Below are 24,042 nucleotides of genomic sequence, written 5' to 3'. Positions count from 1 at the left end.
TTCCATTCAAGTTAGAGCAATCATTTTTAGCCATTAAACATGACCATACTACCTTAATTTTACAGGTAAAGATAAAAAAATAGCAGTGGAGTAGTCTGCATATTACACCAATATCTTCCTGTCAACTGAAGAATGTTTTTGGGGTTAAAATTAACAGTATCTACTATATTTTTTCCTTCTTTAGGTGCTATCTAGCAAGCTCACTTTTGTTGTAATTTTCTTTTTTCCCCCCTCCAAAATAAGTGCATTTCTCACTCAGCTTCACCTTCCCCTTTCCCCCCCCCCCCCCCCCCACCTCAATGAAACACATTAAAAATAAACTTCAGTGGCAAAGAATTGTGTGTATACCACCTTTGAAGGGCACTAGAGTTCAAATCAAATCTTTACAAAACAAAACCTAGGTTCTCTATGGGAAATGCAAACACTTCAGAATCATCAACAGTCACACTTGCCACCATAGTTTTCCTTTCACAACAAAACTCAAAGAAATCAAAGATGCTTGTGTGATTCCATATGTCAGCTGCTTATGGGAGTGCTAGCATACACAGACTTTGTTAAGCAAATCCTTCGCTTGAGATTACATGTCAAGTACTAAAAGTGCTGTCTGCACTTCCATAGAAAGAAATATCCCCAACATGCTGTCACTACACCTGAAGCATGTTGTGGATTCAAAGGAAGCTCCTCTTCTATGAGAAGACTGTAGTAGAGATAAAAATGCATGAAGAGGAAAGGCAGAACTGTGACTTTGGATTTGGGCATGACTACAGAAAATAGACCACAGAAGAAATAGTTGGAAAAGAAAAAAAATGTCCTTAACTCTTTCTACCATTTTCTTGCTGATTTTGGGACATTTTAAGCCATACCCCACAATCACAAAGCAGAGTAGCAGAGTCCTTTACATAATTGGATCAGGTTATCAAAGTAGGAAATAGCTAGGAATACTGCCAAGTGATTAGAAGAGAACGAGTTGTAAATTTAAACACCATTTTGATTCATTAATCTCCAACAGCTAAAGACAAACCAAAAGCAAAATTAACATGATCATAAACTAAGCACTCATATCCTGCAGAGAAGAGAGAGCTGAGAGAGAACAAGCTGATCAAAGACACATACTTCATTGTGAGCTGCAAGATTAGTGCTGCTTTGGTGAGCTCACACTTAGTTCCCATTAACTAATTTGTTTTAGAAGCAGGTAGCACCATAATTAATCTTAGCTTCAATTTGAAGTGAAACATGGGAATGACCTATCCATCTCCAGATGATACTGAACCTTGTAATCTGCTGCAAATTTATGTATAATCTTTTGTTGTTTTTGACCAGGTAAAAAACAGTAACTATTTTCACACACAAATGAGTCACAAACTTTCAAGATTTCCCTGGGAACACAAGAAAGAGGTTTTGTTTTGCTAGCTTGGCTTAACATACAGTGGCAAGCTGAAGTGATTCCAAAAAACTTAGAAAAATCTACTGTAATTTTTACTACCAGAAACCAAAAGCTGAAAGCCATTAGCAGCAAACCAGGCTAGAAAGGCGTATAGTTTCCCAATAACACAGTCCCCTTAAATCACACTCCCCAAGACAACTGCTTCATCAGGAACAGAACTGACTTAAATCGTGAGTGTTCCTTGCATTCCTATTCCTGTATAGATTGTTAGGTTAATAAATACCAGTTTCATACAGTTACATCCCTTAATTTGTTGAAATTCATGAAAGAAAAATAAAAAACACTTCAACCACCAATTGTTTAAATCCATCCGTCTTCAGCAACGTTACCTTTTGCTGTTCACTGCTGTCTCTTACCATAGCCATATTTATCTTTCCACATAGCACGATAGATGGGCAAACCTTGAGAGAATTTGTTACAAGATACAGCTTTCCAAAACTGAATTAATGTTATTTTCTGCTGATATTTGTCAGCAAGTAAATGTGTATTTACAAATTACTGCTGACAAAGATCTTCCCCTGGTGAAACATGGTACATTACACAGAAGAAATTTTCCTTATTTGTAAGAAAAAAATCCAAAGTCTGAATAAAATATTTGACTGATGAATTACATGATACTAAAACACTATCCACAGAATTGAGATTATTTCCTCCGTAGCTGTCAGATTTCATATGTTGAAGCAGAAAGGCTGAGGGGCAGTTGTTGGCGCGCAAGTTTCCATGCAAAATCTTCTCCAAATATCTGTTTAAATTCTCATAGAAAACCTAAGATGGGATCACAACAATCATCACAACCTAACCCCTCCCCTGCCACAAACAGGGATACCAGCTACTAGATCAGGCTTCCAGAGCCCCATCCAACCCAGCTGTGAACATCACCAGGGACAGGGCATCCACAACCTCTGAGAAGCCTGTTTTAGCACCTCATCACCCTTCCAGTGAAGAATTTCCTTGACATTTAAACTAAGCCTCCTTTCTTTTAGTTTAAAACCCTTCCCCCTTGTCCTAACACTATCCCTGTAAAAATCAAGTTCCCTTCAGTTTATAAACTCCCTTTGAATACTGAAAGTCTGTACTGAGATCTCCTCACAGCCTTCTCTTCTCCAGACTGAGGAAGCCCAGCTCCTTCAACCAGTCTTCATAGCAGAGGTGCTGCAGCTCTCTATCATCTTTGTGGCCCTCTTCTGGACGGGTTCCAACAGTTCCATCTCTTTCTTGTGTTGAATGCCCCACATCTGGGCACAATTCTCCAGATGGGAACTCATGAGGGCCTCCTTGTCCTGCTTGCCACCCCTATTCTGATGCACCAGGATACTTATAGAATCATAGAATTACTCAGGTTGGAAAAGATCTCAAATATCATCAAGTCCAACTGCAGCCTAACCATAGCATCTTAACTCTAACAACCACCTGCTAAATCATGTCTCTGAGCACCACATCCAAACAGCTCTTAAACACATCCAGGGACAGTGACTCAACCACCTCCCTGGAGAGCCTATTCCAGTGTTCAACTACCCTTCCTGTAAAGAAGCGTTTCCTAACGTCCAACCTAAACTTACCTTGACTTCCAACCTTCCAGCCTGCAAGTGCACACTACTGGCTCATGTTAACGTTCTTCATCAACCAGAGCATTTAAGTCCTTCTGTTTCAGGGTGTGTTTTGGATTCAGGTGACAGTATGTCTTAGGAGCAGAAGCAAGCAACTACAGACTTAGGGTAGCTCAGAGAGTTACAGTTCTTCGGTATACACACAGAGGCATACACTTAGATAATTCTAGTAAGCTAAAACACAGGCTTCCTTTATCAAGTGCAATGTGACTTACTGACCCTCTGTAAACAGACAAAACACTGAGCAGGAGACAGAAACATGCTAGCAATGGGTTTGGTAAGAAGTGCAATAGCACATTACCTGTTCCAAGAAACACTTCTCCTCTCCACCCCCACTGCAGCCTCCCCCCGCTTTTATTCTCTCCCAGGGTCTACAAGGTTTTTTCCCCCCCACTTACACACTGCACTTGCATGGCCAGCACACGATATGGAGCTCAAGTGTAACACCTGCTTGCAAGCAAGCTCAACCACTTACAAAACAAGATAAACTGCCAAGGTCAGTTCTCTACAAAACAAGATAAATAGCTGTAACCACAAATACAGCTTCCCTTAAAACTATCACACAGTCCATGGTTCTAGTCACATAGCTACACACTTATGTTCTCTCTCAGAATCCTTTGTTTCAACTCAGGATCAGTGTGGTCAGAACCTTTAGGTCCCTGACACACCACAGCAAGGTTACTCTCAAGGACTTCTTCTCCCTGTCAATGTATATGTATCTAGGATTATCCTGATCCAAGTGCAAAACAGCGTACTTTGCTTTATCAAATCTTGTTAGGTTCTTATGGCTTCACCTTTCAAGTTTATCAAGGTCTATCTGAATGACATTCCTTCCTTCTGTCAACTACACCACTTACCTTTGTGTCATCAGCAAAGTTGCTGAGGGTGCACTCAGTCGCATAATCTACATCACCAGTAAGGATGTTGAGTATCCATCTGAAGATAGACCCTCAGGACATTGCTTGCCACCAGCCTCCATCTGGACACAGAGCCATTGACCGCAACCCTCTGGCTGTAACTTTCCAACCACTTCCTTATCCATCAAGTAGTCCACCTTGAAATTCATATCTCTCCATTTTAGAAATAAGAATGTGGTGTGGGACTGTATCAAAGGCCTTGTATGAATCCAGGTACACAATATCAGTTGCCTTCCCTGTGCCCATTATTTCATCATAGAAGTTAACCAGATTGGACAGGCATTATATTCCCTAGTGAAATAACGCTGGCTGTCACAGATTACCTTCTCATCGCTCATGCACTTGAACTTGTCTTCCAGGAGGATCTGTTGCATGACTTTCCCCAGCACAGAGGTGAGGCTCACTGGCCTGTTGTTCCCTGGGTCTTCCTTTCTCCCTTACAAATGGTAGTGATGTTTCCCTTTTTCCAGTCACCATTCTTCACCTCACTTTTCTTCAGTGATCAACACACCAGAAAAAAATATCAAGTAACTCTTGAAATAAAACTTAAGGGCATATAGATGAAAATCTTTCTGAAGAAAGATGTCTTTTTATGGGTTGCAGGACATAAACTACTTATGGGAAGCTGATAAAAAGCTACAAGACTAAGGAAGTAGAGTAAATCATAAGTTTTCATTCACAGATACATACTGCTTGATATCATCACCACACAACTCCAGCTTTGCTCTCCCTCACAGATATCAGTTCTTCAGAGACACCTCATTTAGCAAAAGAATAATCTCCAAACAATTATATTCAGTCATCAATACATCAGCTGATAGATGGTATGTGTTGAAAGATGGATCTGAGCATACAAAACTAGTATCACAGTATTTGACTGCAGTAATACTTGCACGTAATCCTGTTGTACTGTTCTCCAAATGATAAACTGCCAAGCCATCTCCCTAATATGGGAACACCAAGTACTTGACAAGAAGTTGTCTTCAACTACACATTTACAAGTATGCTGTATACAACACAACAGATACGCATACCTGGATGCATACATTTTACCAGACCAAAAAAAAAAATAAAAAATTGAAGAAGGAGAATAAAAGCAGAGGAATTTATAGGGAGAGGAACTAGTTTTTCAACTTATATACTGGAAAAGGATGAAAGCTTCTGTGTATGCTGTCTCCTGAGGATACGCTAACCTAACTGATATAATCCTTAGAGTTGGAAAGAACTTCTGAATTCCATCTAGTCCAACAATCCCTGCAGTGCACAGGGATGCCACAGCTTCATCAGGTTGCCCAGGGCCTGATCCAGCCTTATCTTGAACAGGACATCAATGACATCACTGGAACAGATTGCTTCACTGCCCTCAGTGTAAATTACTTTTTTCTTTAAATCTAACCTAAATCCACCCTCTTTAAGCTTGAAACCATTTCTCCTTGTTCTGTCACCACAAACCCTGCTAAAGAGTCTGTTCCCTTCTTTCCTATTGCTCCCTGCTAGGCTGCTCTCCGGTCACCTCACAGCCTTCTCTCTTCCAGGCTGAACAGCCCCAGCTCTCTCAGCCTGCCCCTATAGGAGAGGTGTTCCATTCATGGATCATTTTAGTGGCCCTTCTCTGGATGCACTTCAAGAGGTCCACATCTCTTCTGTACTGAGTACTCCACATCTGGATGCAGTGCTCCAGGTGAGGCCTCACCAGCACCCTCACCCTGCTGGCCACGTTGCTTTTGATGCAGCCTCTCTGGGCTGTGAGAGCACATTGCTGGCTCATGCCCAGCTTCCCATCAACCAGTAACCCCAGATCCTTTTCAACAGAGCTGTGCTTAACCTTTTCATCCCCCAGTTTATATTGGTAATGGGATTGGCCTCATCCCAGGTGCATGATGTTTCATTTGGATTTGTTGAACATTGTGATATTCACCTGGGCCCCCTGCTCAAGCCTGTCTCGGTCCCTCTGATTGGCATCCCGTCCCACCAGTGCATCAACTGCATCCCTACAGCTTGGACTTGATCCTGCAGTCCATTCTGTGTCTATCAAACAGTCCACCCATCCAATACCTATCTTTCCAATTTGGAGAGAAGGATGTTGTCAGGTACCATGTCAAAGACCTCACTGAAGCTAAGAGCCACTGATGTAATCTCCCTTGTCCAATGATGTAATCCAGAATAATTAAGACTGTTGATGTTGCAAGTCATGTAGGAATTAATCTTTGCTCAAATCTTGAATGGGTGCCCTTAGTTGTTGCAATTTAGGGTACTTTTGTCTAGGAGAACAATCACAACAACCTAGATTAGACTAAATCGCTATGGAGCTGCTATATGAGTTTAAGTGGGAAAAGTCTTATCTGTGTAAGATACAGAGTTTCACTGTGGATACTGAAAGTATCACCTCATCCTCTTCTCTCCTCACAGTCCGTTGTCACTCCTCCATTTTGATCAGTAGTTCTGACTACATGACCAGAGAGTTGACCTGATTTATCTTGTAAAAAAAGAAGAACTTCAAAGATTATCCTAACTTGTATGAATTGTATGCCAAGTAAAAAGCTGGTAAGTATATTTCAAATGAACAAAGATTCGTTTTAAGGGAAAAAAGACAAGATTATCACCTTCTACTGAAAAAACACACGTCTAAACAAGCATCCCCAGTGGAACACAGGCAGTTACTGAATACACCACAAAGAAAAAGGAATATGAAATAATAACAGCAGAGTCTGTACTGAGCACATGGCTTCTTTTCACCAGCCCTTCACATTTACACTATTAAGCTCTAATAAAAGCAACTAGCATGTAGCTTCCCATAGTTTCCAAAACATAGAATGCTCTTATTGATTTGACACAGATGATACAAGTGCTACAGACCAGAATGCATGAAAACATACAGTTTATGCAATACTATTTATTATAATGCACTTCACAAAGAAATTGGTAACAATCCCTAAGAATACTGAACACACATCTTTATTTGCCTAATAGAGAGCGCTTTCACTTTTAGAGTAGACCAGCAATTAGAAGTAAAGAAATTAACATAAAACAAACAAGCCAGCTGGAATGCAATGGAAAGCGCAATAAGACAGCAAAGGAGCAAGATCCCAGATGAGTTTCCTCAGCTCTTCCACTCAAGGAAGACTTTCAGGTATCTTGAAAAGATCATTAGAAAATAGAATTCCTGATGTGTATCAGAATAACAGGATCATTATGGAACCGTTCTTGCAGCACCCCACAGCTGCAGCTCTCCACAAGCAGCGCCCTGCAGCTTCATTCTGCCTCCAGCCTTCCCAGCTCACTTCGCACTCTGGCAGCAGCCCTTTTCTCACAGGCACCAACTTTCCTTTCTCTCGAGCAGCATACAGGCTTTAAGCAGTCAAATTAAGCCACATTAACCTCCATTTGCATTAAACGTTAGAATTTTTCTTCTCCATTATACCGGCCGTGAGGCGTGTCCCGCGCAAGGCCCCGCCCCGCCGGTGAGGGGGAAGGAGGCGCGGGCGGCGCGCAGTATAGGAGGGAGCCGGCCGTGGGGTGCAGTGGGTTCGGCGGCGTGGTGCACCATGAGGGAGACGGGCGGGTGAGGCGGAGGAATTATCGCGTCGTTCCTCTTCTTCCTTCTGCTGTTCACTGAAGCTTTGTTTCTTGCTGCCCCTCGTGTGAGGGGTTGGTGGGTGGGAAAGCTGCCTGGTTCGGGGAAAACTCTCTAAAAGAATAGGAGAGCTCCTCTGTGAGGCGTGTGGAGGGTGGTAAGAATGGGTTAAGGGCTCTGTAGGGTCAAAAACAAAGGGAAAAGTTTGTTGGTGGTGTTAGTTCTGGGTGGCTGAGGTCTGTCTGGCTCTGTGAATGGATTGCTTTAAGTTATGTTCCTGTGTGAAACTAGAGCCTACTGGAAGGACTAACTAGAGCAAGAGTGTCTAGTAGATCTGAGTGATGCCATCCTTAACATTATTCTCTATGTTATCCTCTGAAGGAGGTACTAGGCAGTGAAGGGCAGGCTGTTGCCTCCTGTCTGCTGGTTTAGCTGCTGGTTGTGTTTTTACTTACATGTAGAATACAGTAAACAGTAGAAGGAATACAGGCTTTGCTTCTGTTTCCTATGAGAATGGTATCATAAGGAGAAAAATATTCTTTGTGGACTCCCTTCACTTATAAACTGGCAGCTGGCAAAGTCTCTGAGCTTTTTAGAAAATATAATAGCAGACACTTGAGAAACAAGACTGTGTGGAAGGGTGAAGAAAGGAAAGCCACCAGAAAGCATGTACAGCTAAAAGCTACAGCTGCAATTAGATAAAGCTTCACTGAGATAAATTCTTCCCTCAGTGGAGGAGTGAAGGCAACAACTGAAAATATAAAACAAGCAATCAGTTTCTATAGCTTTTTTTTAGGTCAGCCACTGAAATTGTCCTGAGGGTCTTCCCATTTCAGCTGAAATGTATTTGGGTACCTTAATGTTTTCATGACTTGTTGACTAACACAGCTGGTATTTTATACATAAATGTGTAAATGTGTGTGTGTACAGCTAAGGTCCCTGAACTATAGAAGTTGAACATTGTGTTAAGGGCACAAGGCTCTCCTAACAACATTAGCTGCAGATTGGTTGGTAACTTTCATTCATGATTTTCCCTAAACAAAAGTAAGGTAATAGTGAATCTTCAGCATCGAATCTATTGAATCGACTGCCTGATTTTCTGTCCTCCTTTACGCTAAGTGTGATATTCTTTCAAAGTCAGTAGAAGCATGGCAAATCTGTTTGCTTTTTTCCTACCTTGCAGTTTACTATTATGGTATCATACTTCAATCTAACTAGAAGGAGCCTGTTATAAGTTGTTTTGATTAATGTTAGGAAGAACCTGATGGAAGCAGCTTAAGTTAAATAATATGAAACAGCAATGTATCTAGGACTTCTGCTGTAGATGGGGTTGCCCTTAGTGGATATCCACTCTTATTTCCTGGTGAAATGGTTCTGGCTGTCTAAGACAATCCAAATAAGTTGCATTAAGGTATCTAAATGCAACTAAAGATGTATCGCAAATTTGTAATTGTGTTTTTTTAAGTAGCTTTTAATGTCAGTATTGATAACTTTACCTAACATAACACCTGCAATATAAGCATCTTAAACTCATCTAAGCAGACTTCTTATTAACGATGAGCAGAAATTGATCTGGAAACCTGTAAGCTAGAAAATATTACCTAGAGAGGTTTTGGTTTGTTTCTTTTTATATATTTTGCTTCTGTGGCATCTTCAGTTTTTTGTCTGTTTGTTTTTTCTTCTTTCTCCCATAGAACTTCTATGCTGCAGAACCAGCCACAAAGGCATTATGGAATTACCTCTCCAATTAGCTTGGCTCCTCCGAAGGATATAGATTATATTCATACTCAGAAGCTAGTTGAAGCAATGGAGTCATTTGGAGTATTTGAAGATGAGGAGGAGTTAAATCACAGGTATAAAAACGCAAATATTTGTTAATCTCTTGATTTATTTATTTTTTGAGAATGAATTTAACATGAGTTTTATTTGCAGGCTGGTTGTTCTTTGTAAACTGAATAACTTAGTCAAAGAATGGATTTTTGAACTTGGTGAGAGCAAGGTAGGAATTCTTATTGTGCTCTTGTGGAAACAACTGAAGTCTCTGTTTCTCTTAATGTCACACGACTGATTTATGCTGAAGTTCAACTTGTATCTTTACTCTTAAGTATCAAGCAGAGCTGCGGTAACTGACACTGAAATATGGTAGAAAAGATTATTCATATCAAGTCTTCTGAAGTCTTTGAGACAGTGAATAAACTTGTGAAGCAGCTTTATCAATTGTTTTTAGCAGTTAACAAAGATGGACATTTTTGGGGGAGTCAAATGGAAGTTAGATGGGCACTAATTTTTGCTTGAAGAACTCACATGCTAGTCTTGTCTATTTTATAAGATAACATTAAAGTGCTGCTTCTGCAGGAAAGGCTAATAGTAGGTCTTAATTTATATAAAAATAATTAAAGGACTGCTGCATTTCTCATGCTTTTTTGAGTTGCAAGTGCTTGCTCTAGTATTAGCCCATTAGAGATTTGACTAACAACTCAGTACAGTAGTGGAAAGCTGTGTTTAAAGGTGTAGTCTAAGTAACTCATGGTCATTAAACTCGCACATAGTTCAGTAAGTATTATATTCTAAAGAAAACTTTCTTCTATCTGCAGAACCTTCCCCCTTCAGTAGTAGAAAATGTTGGTGGCAGAATATTTACATTTGGTTCTTACAGGCTTGGAGTACACACCAAAGGTAAAGTTCTAGTTATCTGATTGTAGTTCTAATGATTGATAGTGGCTACCAGCAATAATTGGAGAAATTGAATCTCTCTGCAGGTGCTGACATAGATGCTCTTTGTGTTGCCCCTAGACATGTGGAAAGATCAGATTTCTTTCAGTCATTCTTTGAAAAGCTAAAGCAGCAGGAAGAGATAAAAAATCTAAGAGTAAGTAAGCTCTTCCTCATAGACTATATGTTACTTCTCCAAATAAGAGTGGTCATGCTTGAGATTCGCATTAGTAGTGAAAGTATTACAAGACAAAACTTAAGTTCTTGGCTGTTTTAAACAATATTTCTTGTGGTATAGAGATGCTGTAGACAGGCTTTTGGTTCCTTTCCCCAGTGGCTGTACAAAATAAGGATCTTTGTGGTGTGCTTGTCTGTATACTCGGCTTTAGTGAACACTGAGATTGCCACTAAGAGTTTTGCTTTAATTTTAGAAGTTGTAAGGAGCTTGGAAATGAGGTTGTTGCTTGCATGCAGACAGCAGAAGGGTCAGCTTAAAATTAAGTAAATGACTGTTATGTAGAAAGGCTTCTGTCAGTACTTCTTCGTAGAGCTGGATTTGCTTCCGTACTTCAGATCGTTCATCTCCTGTTCTTTTCTGGGTACTTAGCTTGAGATTTTACAGTAGTGATGCATATGGCAGCTAATAGGAGCTGAGCAGTAAACACACAATGTTACTGCTTTGTAAAATCATTTCCAGAATATTGTATGTTGTGCATATAAAACTGAACCCCTGACAACTTTTGAGCAGGGGCAGTACCATCTTCCTTGGGGGAGGGAACTGAAAATATTATTCATGTTATTCTAATCAAGGCCTTAATGTATATATTACTCAAGTATCTAGAGGAGGTGTTATGCCATGGTGTGCATCTTCTACAGGAGGTGGAAGGTGTTCAGACTTCCATCTGTATGACTAATCAACACAAAATGTGATCTTTAATCACAATATTATTTCACAGCTAAGCTGTAAAAACGTAGCTATTTGCTTTGGCAGATCTAGTGGATAATATTACAGGTGCTACTAGAACAGCCATTTAGCATCGACTATCACCAGAGTTAAATCTTTGACATCGTTTTGACATCAGCTATTGTTTCACTTGTGTTAGTGATTCCTGGCACTAAATCTACAGGAGTCTATGTTTTTGAGAGCTGCAATGAGATTTGAGGGATCTTTTGGGTCATTGTTTTGAGAAGAGAAATGAGTATGTGAACTCCTCAGAAGAGGTGGGGGTTTTTTCCCCCATGAGTTCTACTTTGGTGCTCGCCTTTGGTCTCCACTGTAGGCTGGCAGTCATGTAGCCTTTTGCTGAACAGAGGCTAGTTTGCTTTGCCCTGGTCACTTTCACAATGTTCTGCTGGATGTTTTCTTACCTATTTTGATATGTTAGAATTTAATCAAATATTTCATGCATCCTTTTATTGCCATGTCATTTGTTTTGTTTGCAGGATGCCTGAATTGCTTATCCCTAGGTGTAGCAGTTTTACCTGAATGCTGCTTGCAGAGTCTGCATCTAGCTAAACATAGAAGGAAGGAAAGGCTTTGTTCCTGTGGGGGCAGGCACTTAGCATGTGAAATGGTTGTCCTTTAATGGTTTCTCCTAGAAACCTGAGTTAATAAGCATAGTGCTCTGCTTACATTAAGATTGAAGGCTATGTTTGTTCATTCTTTTCTGCTCTGTTTTTAAAAACAAACAGTTCAAGTTGTAAACTTCCTAAACGTTATTGGACGTTGACATTTTTCTTGGAAAAAGTGATAACTTTGAGTCAGTTCAGACCAATCTCCATAGTTAGCAAGAGTGCTGGCGTATGTGGCCTCCTGCTTTAAGTTTATGGTGACAAACTATACAATAGTTTTTCCCCATTCCTAAGGTTTGGACAGCAGAAATGCTTCCCTACCTTAGTTTTCATCTGACAGTCACATTGGAAAAACTTCATATGTATAAGTAATGAGCTTAAATAACTTTAACTCTAATGTCAGTATACTACTGCCTGCAGCTTATCCAATTTTGTTGATTCAGTGGAAAGTCAGTACTTATATGAGCAGCATAAATTATTTCATTGTAGTCTGAGGAAAATGACAAAGTAACAAAAGGTGTTTTTAATTATACTCTCCTCTCTAGGCAGTAGAAGATGCATACGTACCTGTTGTCAAGTTTGAGTTTGATGGCATTGAGGTAAGAATTTAATTTTCTATTTTGTCCTATGCAATAACATAATTTAATATCGTCACAGGTCCCTGAAAATTTTACCTGGGTTCTGGTACCTTAGGGCTTTTAGAAGACTATAGGTGAACATCTATACCACAGTCTGGTAGAAAACATCACAGTGGAACTGGAGTTTGGAGAAAACTAAGTAGTTTGGAAGCCTGGCACACACAAGAAAATCAAGGATGTTTTGTTCTCAACTTGTGCTGTAGGCTGGGTTAGCCTACTTGTATTGTTTCAATTTCACAAGGACAGTGCAAACAGGGAATGAATTCTAAGGCTTTGCTAGTTTTTCTTGGCTGTGACAAGCTAGCTCTCTTCAAAAGGCTGCATATTGTGTATTTCACTGATTGAATTGTGGGCGGAGTAATTAATATGTTATTGCAAATCAGGGGGGGTGGAGGGTGGGGCGCAGAAAAGCAGTTTTGAAACAGATGTGATCAAGACAATATGAAGAAGTGTTCACTTGATTTCTGCCTATGTTTGTCAGTTGCAGGAATCCTTGTATCTTAACTAAATATTTTTCAATAAATAAAGGTGTGTGTATCAAAGTACCCAAGTATGTTACTATTTGACATGACTATGATAAAAATCGATTATTTAATGATCTTCTCATGGCTTTTATCATGTAAAGACATTTTCTTAACTCAGATTGTACTAAATATCATAAGTCAGGCTCTGAAGGGGTTACCACACAGAATGCTCTCTGCTGTAGTTGAGGTCATAGAGATAGGATACAACTTTACTTTTTAAAGGGAAATTGTTTGTAGTCTGAAAACACAACAACAACCAAAAATATACCCAAACTCTTTTATCTAGGTTAGAAGGGAGTGATGTATTGTAGAATTTGTAAATAAAATATGGAACTTGAAGCAGTTTTTTTGTTTGATGTTTCTTTAAGATTGATCTCGTGTTTGCAAGACTGCCAGTGCAAACTGTTTCTGATAATCTCGATCTCAGAGATGACTCGCGACTGAAAAGCCTGGATATAAGATGTATACGGAGCTTAAATGGTAAGTGTGTTCATGAATCTTCAAAAAGAAAATGTTACTAGAACTGGTATAGAATGCGTGTTACTTGCTCCAGGTTTCTGTGTGAGATGCAGGAACTGGTCTCTGCATACTTAAAATTTGAGGAGGTGACAATGGGCTTTAAATTTAAACGCTTACATTAGTAGTGGGTAGATAAGCCTGTATCTTCTGCTTCTGATTGTGGTGTGCATTCTTACAGCTTACCACAGGACTTTATCCAAGTGAATAAGTAAAGCACTTGATAGAGAAAGAAGCATTGTGATTAATAAAAATAAAGATATTGGGAATACCCAAATCCTCACTAATACCAACAGATATGACTTTTGAAAGAAAACTAGCTTTCAGAATAAATGGAGAAAGGCCATATTAAAATCTACTGGCTGGAGTCTAAGTGAAGAAACTGTTCAGTTGTATCAGTTGCTGAAAGTGATCCTGAATGTTAGTTTTAATATAGGTAATGCAAAACAAGTCATCCAAAGTTATTTTTTAGACTTCAGTATTAAAGTGTAAGCAGTTGATCCAAAATAACATAGAATCATATCATACACATTGTTTGTATCAGTCATGAAGTGGACTTGTAGCTGTTACTGCAGACTTTGATACTTCAACTTTTTTTGTTTACAGGATGCAGAGTTACTGATGAAATACTACATCTAGTACCAAATAAAGAAAACTTTCAGCTCACGCTCCGTGTGATTAAACTGTGGGCAAAACGTGAGTAATGTGATTTTCTCGTCTTTGAAATTTTGGGGAGAGCCTCATGCTGGAAAGGAAGCTTAAAATCATTAGAAGTACTTTGGGCAATTCTTTAAATATTAGTTTTTTTTTCTGGGCAATAGACATAACAAGATTCTTATTGGGAATCTGACTACAAATGATTAAAAAAAAAAAAAAAGTTAAGTCTATCCAGAAACCTTGATAAATGATCAATAAGGAAATGTCTTATGGAAATGTAGTTACACCAAGTGCTACAACAATGGCAGAACTTTTTTTTTTTTTTTCCTTCTGGTACCTCTTCCCCCTCCTGGAACAGAAACTGGGGCAAAACAATACCTGTAACAGTAAAGCAGGTTTCAGAGCAGTAGTATTTTGGGAAATGGTGTAGTAATGATTATTTATTGATGTAAGAACCAACGCTTTCTGGCATTTTTTTAGAATTTTTTTTATTTTTTGTGCTACATGATCTATGGCTTGTGAAGTCTATGCTGTAAATTTGAAGCAATGTAAGTCTTTGAAAGAATAGGCTAACTACAAATAATCCTTTCTAGGACGTGGTATTTATTCCAACATGCTGGGATTTCTTGGAGGGGTTTCTTGGGCAATGCTAGTAGCAAGAACATGTCAACTCCATCCAAATGCATTGGCTTCTACTCTTGTGAACAAGTTCTTCTTGATTTTTTCGAAATGGTAAGAGCTATTACTTCTGACAGTTACAGCCAGTATAAAGTAGTGACCTTTTTAAACCTAGTTCCTTAAAAATTGCATTAACAACATTCAGTCCTAGTCTGAATTACATGTCTAAGTTTTAAAATGGACAGTTGTTTATCAGTTAATGGTTTGTTTTTTTTTATAGGGAGTGGCCAAATCCTGTACTGCTGAAACAACCTGAAGAGAATAATCTTAATTTACCAGTTTGGGATCCTAGGGTATGCAGAAATTAAATGCAGAAGCCTTAAATCTTTCTTCTAGATAAAACTGATGCTAAACCAAACTGTTTTAACGTTTTAGGTCAACCCATCGGACAGATACCATGTAATGCCGATCATCACTCCAGCCTATCCACAGCAGAACTCTACATACAATGTATCTACATCAACAAGAGCTGTAGTGGTAGAGGAGCTCAAACATGGTAATTAAAAAAACAAACAAACAACAAAAAACAAACAAACAAAAAAAAACCCAAAAAAAACCCCCAAACCACCAAGTTCTTTCTATGCTTTTTAACTGATTAAAAATATAATGTTTGCTGCATGGAAACACTATTTGAGTTGGTTATGTTTCATAACATGTCCTGCCCTTTCAGGCAGGATGGACCACAGATCAATGGTCTTATATTGCCGACCAACCTAGTTTTACAACAAAATATTGTAGTACACCTGCTCTGTGTCAAGGGAATTCTTGCTTTTCATCAACTAGTGTTCAAAACTTCTATTTTGCAGAGTTTATATGTTTTAACATGTTTTTGCAACATCAACTATAGGTCTCGCAATTACAAATGAGATTCTCCAAGGGAAGTCAGATTGGCCAAAGCTCTTTGAACAACCAAATTTCTTTCAGAAGTACAAGTATGTATGAAATCTCTTTTTCTGAACTTGGAATGATTTGTGTACTGGTAAAAGACTGAAACATTATCTAAATAGATAGCATTAATGTTTATTTGAAAGTGATGATAGATTCTTAATAGGGATGAATGCAAGGGAGATGCAGAAACTGTCATGTTACCAGTTTTGGTTTTTTTTTAATTAAAAGATCAGTTGCAGTGCTTTCAATGTAGCAGAATGCGATAATTTTTTCATCAGTTAATACTGTATTGAGTACAGGATACAACCTTACATACTTACATTACTATCTTATCTGGATGTCATGTTATCTATATTTAAGGCAGTTTTAAATTCATTTAAAGGACTAATAGGACTAGAGGGGGTGGCTTCAAGCTGTGCCAGGGGAGGTTCAGACTGAACATTAGGAAATGCTACTTCTCTGAAAGAGTGGTCAGGCAGTGGAGTGGAATGGGCTGCCCAGGGAGGTGGTGGAGTCACCAACCCTGGAGGTGTTCAAGAAACATTTGGACGTTGTGTTGAGGGACATGGTTTAGTGAGAACTATTGGTGATGGGTGGATGGTTAGACTGGATGATCTTGTAGGTCTTCTCCAAACTTGGTGATTCTGTGTAGTAAAGTCCTCAGCATGTATATTTCTGTTTTATTGTAGACATTATATTGTACTGACTGCTAGCACCTATACTGAAGAGCATCACTTAGAATGGTAAGGCTTGAAAATGTGGGTTCAGTACATAATTGAAATACAAGTAATTGTTGCACTTTACTGTTAACTATATTAACAAATTAAATATTGAACTATTAACAATTATAATTATTTTATAATATGAACAATTTAAATATTGAACATATTTAATATTGATGATTATTGGCATCATCTGCTAAATGAAAAACTGTCTTGTAAAAGAGAACTAGTGTAAATCTTACTATTATCATAAACATATGAGTCATTATATTATAAAAAGCATTACATTTTAAAAAGATATATAATTACTCTTTTGTGCATAGTAAAGCTGAGCAAATGTTTCCTGTTCTTAGGGTTGGCCTTGTTGAATCTAAAATTCGTGTGCTGGTTGGAAACTTGGAAAGGAATGAATTTATAAATATTGCACATGTAAATCCACAGTCTTTCCCTGGCAACCAAGAACACTGTAAACAGTGAGTTTCATTACTCTTCTTAAATATACATTAGCCAATGTATTAACGTCTTTACGTTCATTTATCTCAACTTGTCTAGCATGTTCTATGTACCTACTGTTCTGTAGGTGCAAGATTCTGAATGTTTTGAATTTTTTAAAGGGCAAGCTTTCAAGAAAAGTAATTGGAGCTTAAGTAAGGGCTGACGTCAGTGTTTAATTGCTGTGTACAGCTATACTGTTGTCTCAATCCTTTGTTGAGGTTATTTGTCAGCATACCTGGCATCTCCATGTAAATCATAGTTCTCTCAATCTGTCTCTTTAGGAGTCGCTATGTGTCGATGTGGTTTCTAGGAATCATATTTAGGAAACTGGAAAGTGCAGAAAGCATTAAGATTGATTTAACATATGACATACAGTCATTCACAGATGCAGGTAAGTCTATATTTTATTTTGCTCTAGTCTTGTTTCTTTTTTGGTTCTACTGGAAGTTGCGTCCTGGAGTGAAATGTGCTTCCTCCTGTGAATTATTATCTAGGGACCAACATAAAGGATATCTTCCAATTCTGACACTGTAATGAAGTCCATCTTAAAATGGGTGTGTATTAGTCATGCATAAAGGGATGAGATGCTTCCATATATACCAGAAGCAAGGGATGGCAAGTACAGTACAGATAGGTCTGGACTATAGTATTCAACATGAAAATGGCATTGCTACTGTAAAACCTAAAAATTCCACTGTTCTAGTGGATGAGTGAAGATTTCCCTCTCGATGTAGGCACTTGGAAACATAAATGCACCCAGGTGATACAGCAGTTCTGTAGATCATGCTGAATGCATTGGTGGAAGAACTGCATTTCATGAAGTAAAAAGCCAGATGTGAATCCTGTAGATGTTTACTGGATGTATCTACAGTTGTTAAAAAGGAGTCAGTTGTTAAGTTTTGAAATAGGTAGTCAACTATATCATAAATTGTTAGAATTTGATATTTTTCTGAAATGTTTGTGAGCGATAACCTTAAGTTCGTGAGCCTGTGTGATTTGTCCTGTTGTAAATACATGAAGTCTTGCATGTAAAACTTCTTTCATCTCCCATTGTTTCTTTTGATGTAGAAAAACAGTAATATTGTATGTATTGTCAGGTAAGGCTAGAATAAAGGGGAAAACAGGGGAAGGAGTCATTTGACATTAGTCTTTACTGTAGCCTACTAGCTCCTACGAGGTTCTCAGAAACATGTATGCTGCCAGGCTCGTGACCATATAATTTGCTAAAGAAATCAGGTTGATCTTCTGAAGTGGTAAGTGTCAGGACAAGTTATTTTGAATGGTGAACTTCCTTAAATGTTCATGCTACTGGAGTTTATCAACAGCGTAAGCTTAGGACCCCACTCAAAAACGTGGTAAAATCTTATCACCTTACTGCGTGCTTTGGGATGTAAGACATAGAAGAATGCATCTTAACTCATCTGAATGTTTAAGCTGAATGAAATTTTCTTCCTTGAACTTGTGCTATTGTCTATTATATAATAATTCTGCTGTGCTAGTGTAACAGTTAACTTGCATTTTTTAAAAATGTAGGCAGTTAAGGAAAACTGTCTTAAATTGCAATTCTTTTAAGTCATACGTAAGCAGGATTTAGTTTCTTCCTTCTCTGGAAGACTGAATTCTTAAAAATCTGAACTACAGGGGAAGTTGGATGATATTACAGGAACTGCGATGGGAGGTGGGGGGACTACAACACAACTGCACCTTAAATATGAAACTAGTCTGAATCTTGAATAAGGTATCTGATCTCTCCTCAGCTCTGCACAAATGGGGTTGTTCCAGAAAATCAACTAGACACCTTCTCTGTTCTGAATCAGAAAACTAATGGCTATGGAATATTATTTTCTTTAACTTAAAATCAGCTCAGATAGAACTTGCACAGTTAGTTATAACTGAATGCTTAAACACATTTGAACTTAAATATCTGCTATGTGTCTAGTCTGTACTGGATGTGAAATGGTCTCAAGACAAGTGTGAGCTGATGTACTGTGTGGAGTACTTGAATATCATTTGGTGGTTAGTTGGGCTGGAAAGTTCTTGTTCTTCATTTGGGCAGAACAGACTTAAAGGCTTGTTCTTTCCAAAGAAATATGTAGCTTTGACAAATATGTAATGCAGACTTCATCATTAAGCTGCGATACCAAATTTCATGTTAGTTTACAGGCAAGCGAACAACATTAACGTGCTAAAGGAAGGTATGAAGATTGAGACAGCTTATGTGAAGAGAAAGCATCTCCATTATTTTTTGCCTGCAGAAACCTTACAAAAAAGAAAGAAGGTATGGTACAAATAATGTGACTCTTTTGGAAATTTTGTTTTGCTTACTAATTCTTGGAAGATTTCATTTTCCAAACTTGTTTCAGCAGAGCATGCTAAATATTGGTCAAAATGCTAGTGGGCTTTGGTGCAAAAGGGCCTCTTCAAATGAAAGCTTGAACAGTTCCAGAGACAACAACTCCAGGACACCATATAATTCATCTTCATTAAGTGTGATATCTAAATTGGACACTAATACAGCAGAGATGGAAAGGTTAGTATGATAACCTTCGAACTGAAGAAGCTGCTGTTTATTGACTCATAATATGAACAAGGTCTAGGATTTGTTTGAATCTGTGAAGATATGAGAATGTGGGATACCCTTATGGCTTTGGGAACAGACGTGGCACCTCCTTTGAAAGTGGATCAAAGGAAATTGTTACAGCAATTTAATACGTGTGAATGCGTAGGAATAAAGTAGAACTTGTTAGTAGAGCAATTACTTCATTTTAAATATAATTTTGGGTTAGAATACAACTTTTTGAAGCTGTAATATTTTATATGTAGGTGACTGGTCTTTCTTATAAAGCATGGTTATTGCCAAGCAGAATTGAGTTATTTTACTAGCACTTATCTTAATCACAAAAACACCAGAGCTACTGCTACTGGAAGAGTGGGGCTGTGCAAGAACTTGGACATGAGATACTTCAGTATATTGCCAGCTGTGTTCAGGCCCAGTTTGGTATTGTAGAAAAAGCATTGAAAATAAAAAGTTTTAAAAAAAAAAAACAAAAAACAACAGCACGGAGCAGTGCATATACAAAGCTTGAAAAAAGTACTAGTATATGGGGGCTCATCTAAAGAAAATGTTCATTCTTAATGTGAAATTCAATGGAGTGATCTGCCACACTGTCAGTGAATGCCTGAGCTGTTTAATAGGGGTAGATAGTTTTTGTCTTACATGAACATTCTGCAACTGATGTACAAATTTTGAACTACTATTTTATTATACCAGCATTGTAAAAATATGATTTTTCACAGAAGTGCAACAATTTGGAGAACTAATGGTGCTAACAATAGAGAGAAGATGACTCACGTAGCTGTGTCACCAGTGTCCAAGAGGATCTCCATTCCAGTTATTGGCTCAAGTATGTATTAAGGTAATAGGTGGAATGCAGTCTTTGACTTTATGACTGAGGTCTAAAAGTTTGATGTTTCCTGCAGAAATGGAGGCTGCAGTTGCCGTAAGAACCTCAGGACCTCCATCTGACTGCACCATTCCTACAGTAATAGGACATAATGCAGTTTCTCAACTTAGAACGCGTTTTGTCCAAGGACATCATGAACTAAGTGGGACTCAAATTACAAATCCAAAGGGTGCTGCTCCTAAACGGCCTCATTCACCTGCTTCAAAAGAATGCTCCAAGAGATCCAAAGACAGAGAAAAGGTAGAGAAAGAGGAATTAGTCTGAGGAGGATTTGAAGTAGTAGCTATTGATACAGAATTAATCAAATAACTGATAAGAAATATGTGCATATATCCCCAAGAGATTCAGGAGTCTAAACTTAAGTATAAGGATGTTTTTACTAATGTAGGCATGAAAAGTTGTCTTGGATATAGTACATGTCTGGTGAGCAGTTTCTTTCATGATCTGATGCTGTTTCTAGTCTGGTGACATATATTTAAATGCTACTATTTTTGTTCATGCACTGACCAAATACCAAAGGAAATAGCTCATTTGGAAGCAGTTCTTAAAGCAATTTAGAAAACATCGTAATTATCTCTAACAGAAGCAGATACGTATCTTAGAAATACAGAACCTGATTAGCTCATACTTTTGCTAGGTAACTTTGAATGCCGATCAATAGTTTTGCAATATACTCAGTAGATCATCTGCTATGGTAGAGAGCATGAAGTTGCTTGTTAAATCTTGTTTTCATGGAAGCTTGAGATTTATGCTTGGTTAATTTTATTATAGAAAAAATAAGGGCTATTATAGAAAAAATTAAGGGCTGCTTTCTTTGATTTATCCTCTGTTTTGAAGCAGAAATCAAGAGCAGTTCAACTCAGTTTTGCATCTTGGAAAGAACCAACCTTTGGAATTATTAACTTGTACTGAATATTTCAAGCATAAATTTGAAGGATGAATAGTAAGACTTCTCAAGAGATCTGAGATTCCTGTTTGATAATGGTCTTGGTGTTAAACGTTACTATAAGAATGGCTAATGCATTGACTGAATGCTGTTATCAGAGTGTAAAGGTAACTGTAGTCTACGAATTGACTCCTCTGTATTTTGTTTTTAGTTAATTGGCCAGGATTCAGCCTTCAAAGGTGATGGTAATCCAGAAGATGTAAAGACAAGATCTACAGAAAATGTAATTTCAGGTGGTTTTATTCAAAGTAGAGTAAGTGGAGTGTTCTTGTGCTGAGAATTCATGGTATACTCTCCATGCTTATTGATGTAAATTAAACTATGCTTTTTAGTCTATGCTTGTCATACATTAAATGGATTTTTCTGTATCAGCAAATCAAGTTGTTTAAAACTAAAACTACTATAAAGACTGAAGTATTTAACTCTTCAATGGGAGGACAGAAGCCTGTATTTATTTTTGCTTTACTCTTGAGGGCACATTCTCAAATCAAGGTGTGGTCTTGTTGGTAGAGTAGAGGTTGGAATATCTGAAATATCACGTGTATGCTCACAGGAACTTAATGGAAATGTAGTATTTATCTAAAAGGTGGAGGGTGTCAATGTATGTACATGTTTACCTTTGTTCTCTGTTACGTAACAAATACCTAATAGATCCTTTTTTGCTTTTTAGGTTGATCTTGGAGGAAGAAACAGGCTGGTTGCAAGAATTGATACATCAAGGTCACAGGTACTGGGAAGCAAAACTAGATTTTTTCCTTGTGTAAGCAAAGACTTATGTACTAACTTATAAAACTGATTCTTCTAGTTAGTGGTAAGCCTTTACCTTTCACACTTCTGAATTGAATTGCAAACTGAAATCCATATTTGCAAAATGAAATCAAAGATTCTAAGAACTTATGCTTGGAGATCCCTGCCTCCATTTGACATCTCCCATCCCCATACTGAAAGATTCTTTCCAGCAAATTGATGTGTATGTTCCTTTCAGACCTTCTTAAATGGCGCTGTAACTACTCTTAAATATTTGTATACTGACTTCAGTGACAGGGCTGGAAGCTTCAAAGTGTACAAATAAATTCTTGAGTCAAGTGGAATGTTGAAGAAATGCGGGTTATGACATTGGAAGTAAGACATTATTGCTGACCTGTGGATCCAAGAGGAACAGTAGCTCCTTCTATTACACTTTTGAGCAACTTCTTTTCTGGCATGAGATTTTTTTTTTTCTTAAGAATTAAGTGTGCAGAGAGGAAAATGCTCTTCTGTTAACTGTAATGGTAACTAAATAAGTGTGAAAAATATCCTTTTCTGTGAATATTTATTTTGAGCTATGCTGATTTGGCACATAAAGGATGATGTATTCAGCTAGAAAATTTTATCTGCTGCTTCTTAATGTACTTTTTCTTTTTTTCTTCCTTCCCTGTGGCAACTTTTTGCGTGTTGTAGAGGCTTTGCAGTGAAGAACTACCAGACTCTTCATCTCCCGTTCCAACAACTGGTATTCGTATCATTAAAAGATCCATCAGACTTACCCTTAACCAGTAACCAGTATCTTCAGGTAAATGATATTAATTTGTTTCTTGGTTCATATTATCATTATTTTGTAGCTCCTGTCAATTACTGGAGAGTTACTGTTGTTGTACTGCAATGTTAGCTAGTTAAATACTTGTGTTTTTTGACCTGCAGGTACTGTAAGGTACTCCTATCACTTTGTAGCTTTCACAAGATCATTTGCTGCTGAGTCACTGGCTGCGGAAATCATACTGCTATTTTTAAGTAGTACTAGCTTAAACACTTGCTTCCTTTGGAACTGCTTCATGTGTACTCTGGCAGTAGCTGTGCTTTTTAAAGTCTTAATCACTAGCTGAAACAGCTTTTTGAAAAAACCACCAACAGTTTGTGACTTGGATTCAGAATGTAAGTAGGGTTAACTGCAACTACATTCTGGCTTCAAGTGTGTAGCAATGCACTTATATTCATGTGTGCTTTCCTAGCTCATGTGGATGTATTGTTCTTATCTTAAAGTATTTCCCAGTTTGGCACATACACCCCTGTGCATCTGTCACAATGATGCTTAATTTTGTACAGGCAGTAGTTTTCAACTGTCTTGCACAGCTGTGTACTACACACCTATTACCTCTCATAGAGGCCCATAAATAATCTTCACTATTGAAGAAAACGCAATAGGACTCTAAATAGTTGCATGAAAACTTGTAGTAGTCTTAAATCTGGCTCTATAAACATTTATGACACTGCTTGCCCAGTTAAGTGCATTAGAGGTTTGGTTGTTTTTTTTTGGGGGGGAGGGGTGGAGAGAAATAACTATTGATTTAAAAAACAAAAAAAAACAAAAAAAAACCACAAAAAAAAAACACAAAACAACAAAAAAAATATGCTATGTTTGTACTGTGATTTATTATCTGGTGTTTTTTGTAAGTAAAGTTGAATGTGTTTTCCAGAGTATTTTTGTATGTGTTGTAAATAGTATCATCTGAAGTTGATTCAGTCTGTCGTCTCCATTTATTATGAAAATGAGAAATTATTTCTAAAAATCTTAAGCCAAAGGTATGGGCAGGGGAGACAGGAACAAACACAGTGTTCTGCAAAGTGACAGTCATGCTAGGGTCAACTTGAGTCAGTACTGCTGCTCTGCTACTGTTGATGTTTCCCTGTCTTGAATTAACATACCCTGAT

At 38.0% G+C, this 24,042-nt stretch overlaps 1 protein-coding gene across 4 annotated transcripts; it reads left to right on the top strand.

Moving 5' to 3' along the window:
- Nucleotides 1-7,437: 7,437 nt before the first annotated feature.
- Nucleotides 7,438-23,680, top strand: PAPOLG (poly(A) polymerase gamma). 4 transcript variants are annotated; one of them, XM_085540988.1, is made up of 23 exons: nucleotides 7,438-7,530; nucleotides 9,237-9,395; nucleotides 9,475-9,541; nucleotides 10,137-10,218; nucleotides 10,302-10,411; nucleotides 12,372-12,425; nucleotides 13,357-13,468; nucleotides 14,111-14,200; nucleotides 14,755-14,893; nucleotides 15,060-15,132; nucleotides 15,215-15,335; nucleotides 15,687-15,771; nucleotides 16,417-16,470; nucleotides 16,803-16,922; nucleotides 17,226-17,335; nucleotides 19,101-19,222; nucleotides 19,311-19,474; nucleotides 20,242-20,348; nucleotides 20,425-20,648; nucleotides 21,506-21,577; nucleotides 22,025-22,081; nucleotides 22,795-22,906; nucleotides 23,035-23,680. In XM_085540988.1, exons 1-22 carry the CDS (start codon nucleotides 7,514-7,516, stop codon nucleotides 22,891-22,893), a joined length of 2,238 nt encoding a protein of 745 aa, XP_085397114.1. In that variant the 5' UTR covers nucleotides 7,438-7,513; the 3' UTR covers nucleotides 22,894-22,906; nucleotides 23,035-23,680. The 4 variants fall into 4 exon arrangements, with proteins under 4 accessions (XP_085397114.1, XP_015712268.2, XP_015712269.2 ...); XM_015856782.3 differs by having other exon boundaries at nucleotides 21,506-21,607; XM_015856783.3 differs by having other exon boundaries at nucleotides 19,308-19,474; nucleotides 23,035-23,149.
- The last annotated feature ends 362 nt before the right edge of the window (nucleotides 23,681-24,042 follow it).

This window comes from Coturnix japonica, chromosome 3, assembly GCF_054131305.1.
Source record: "Coturnix japonica strain WE chromosome 3, WE-NBRP24, whole genome shotgun sequence".
NCBI lineage: Eukaryota > Metazoa > Chordata > Aves > Galliformes > Phasianidae > Coturnix > Coturnix japonica.
This window is presented reverse-complemented; position numbering and strand designations above follow the sequence as displayed.

Excerpts from the sequence above, each read along its gene's own strand:
- PAPOLG (XM_015856780.3), top strand. Across the intron at positions 12,426-13,356 it reads TTGAGTTTGATGGCATTGAG|ATTGATCTCGTGTTTGCAAG; the intron begins GTAAGAATTTAA and ends TGTTTCTTTAAG. Across the intron at positions 14,201-14,754 it reads GATTAAACTGTGGGCAAAAC|GACGTGGTATTTATTCCAAC; the intron begins GTGAGTAATGTG and ends AATCCTTTCTAG.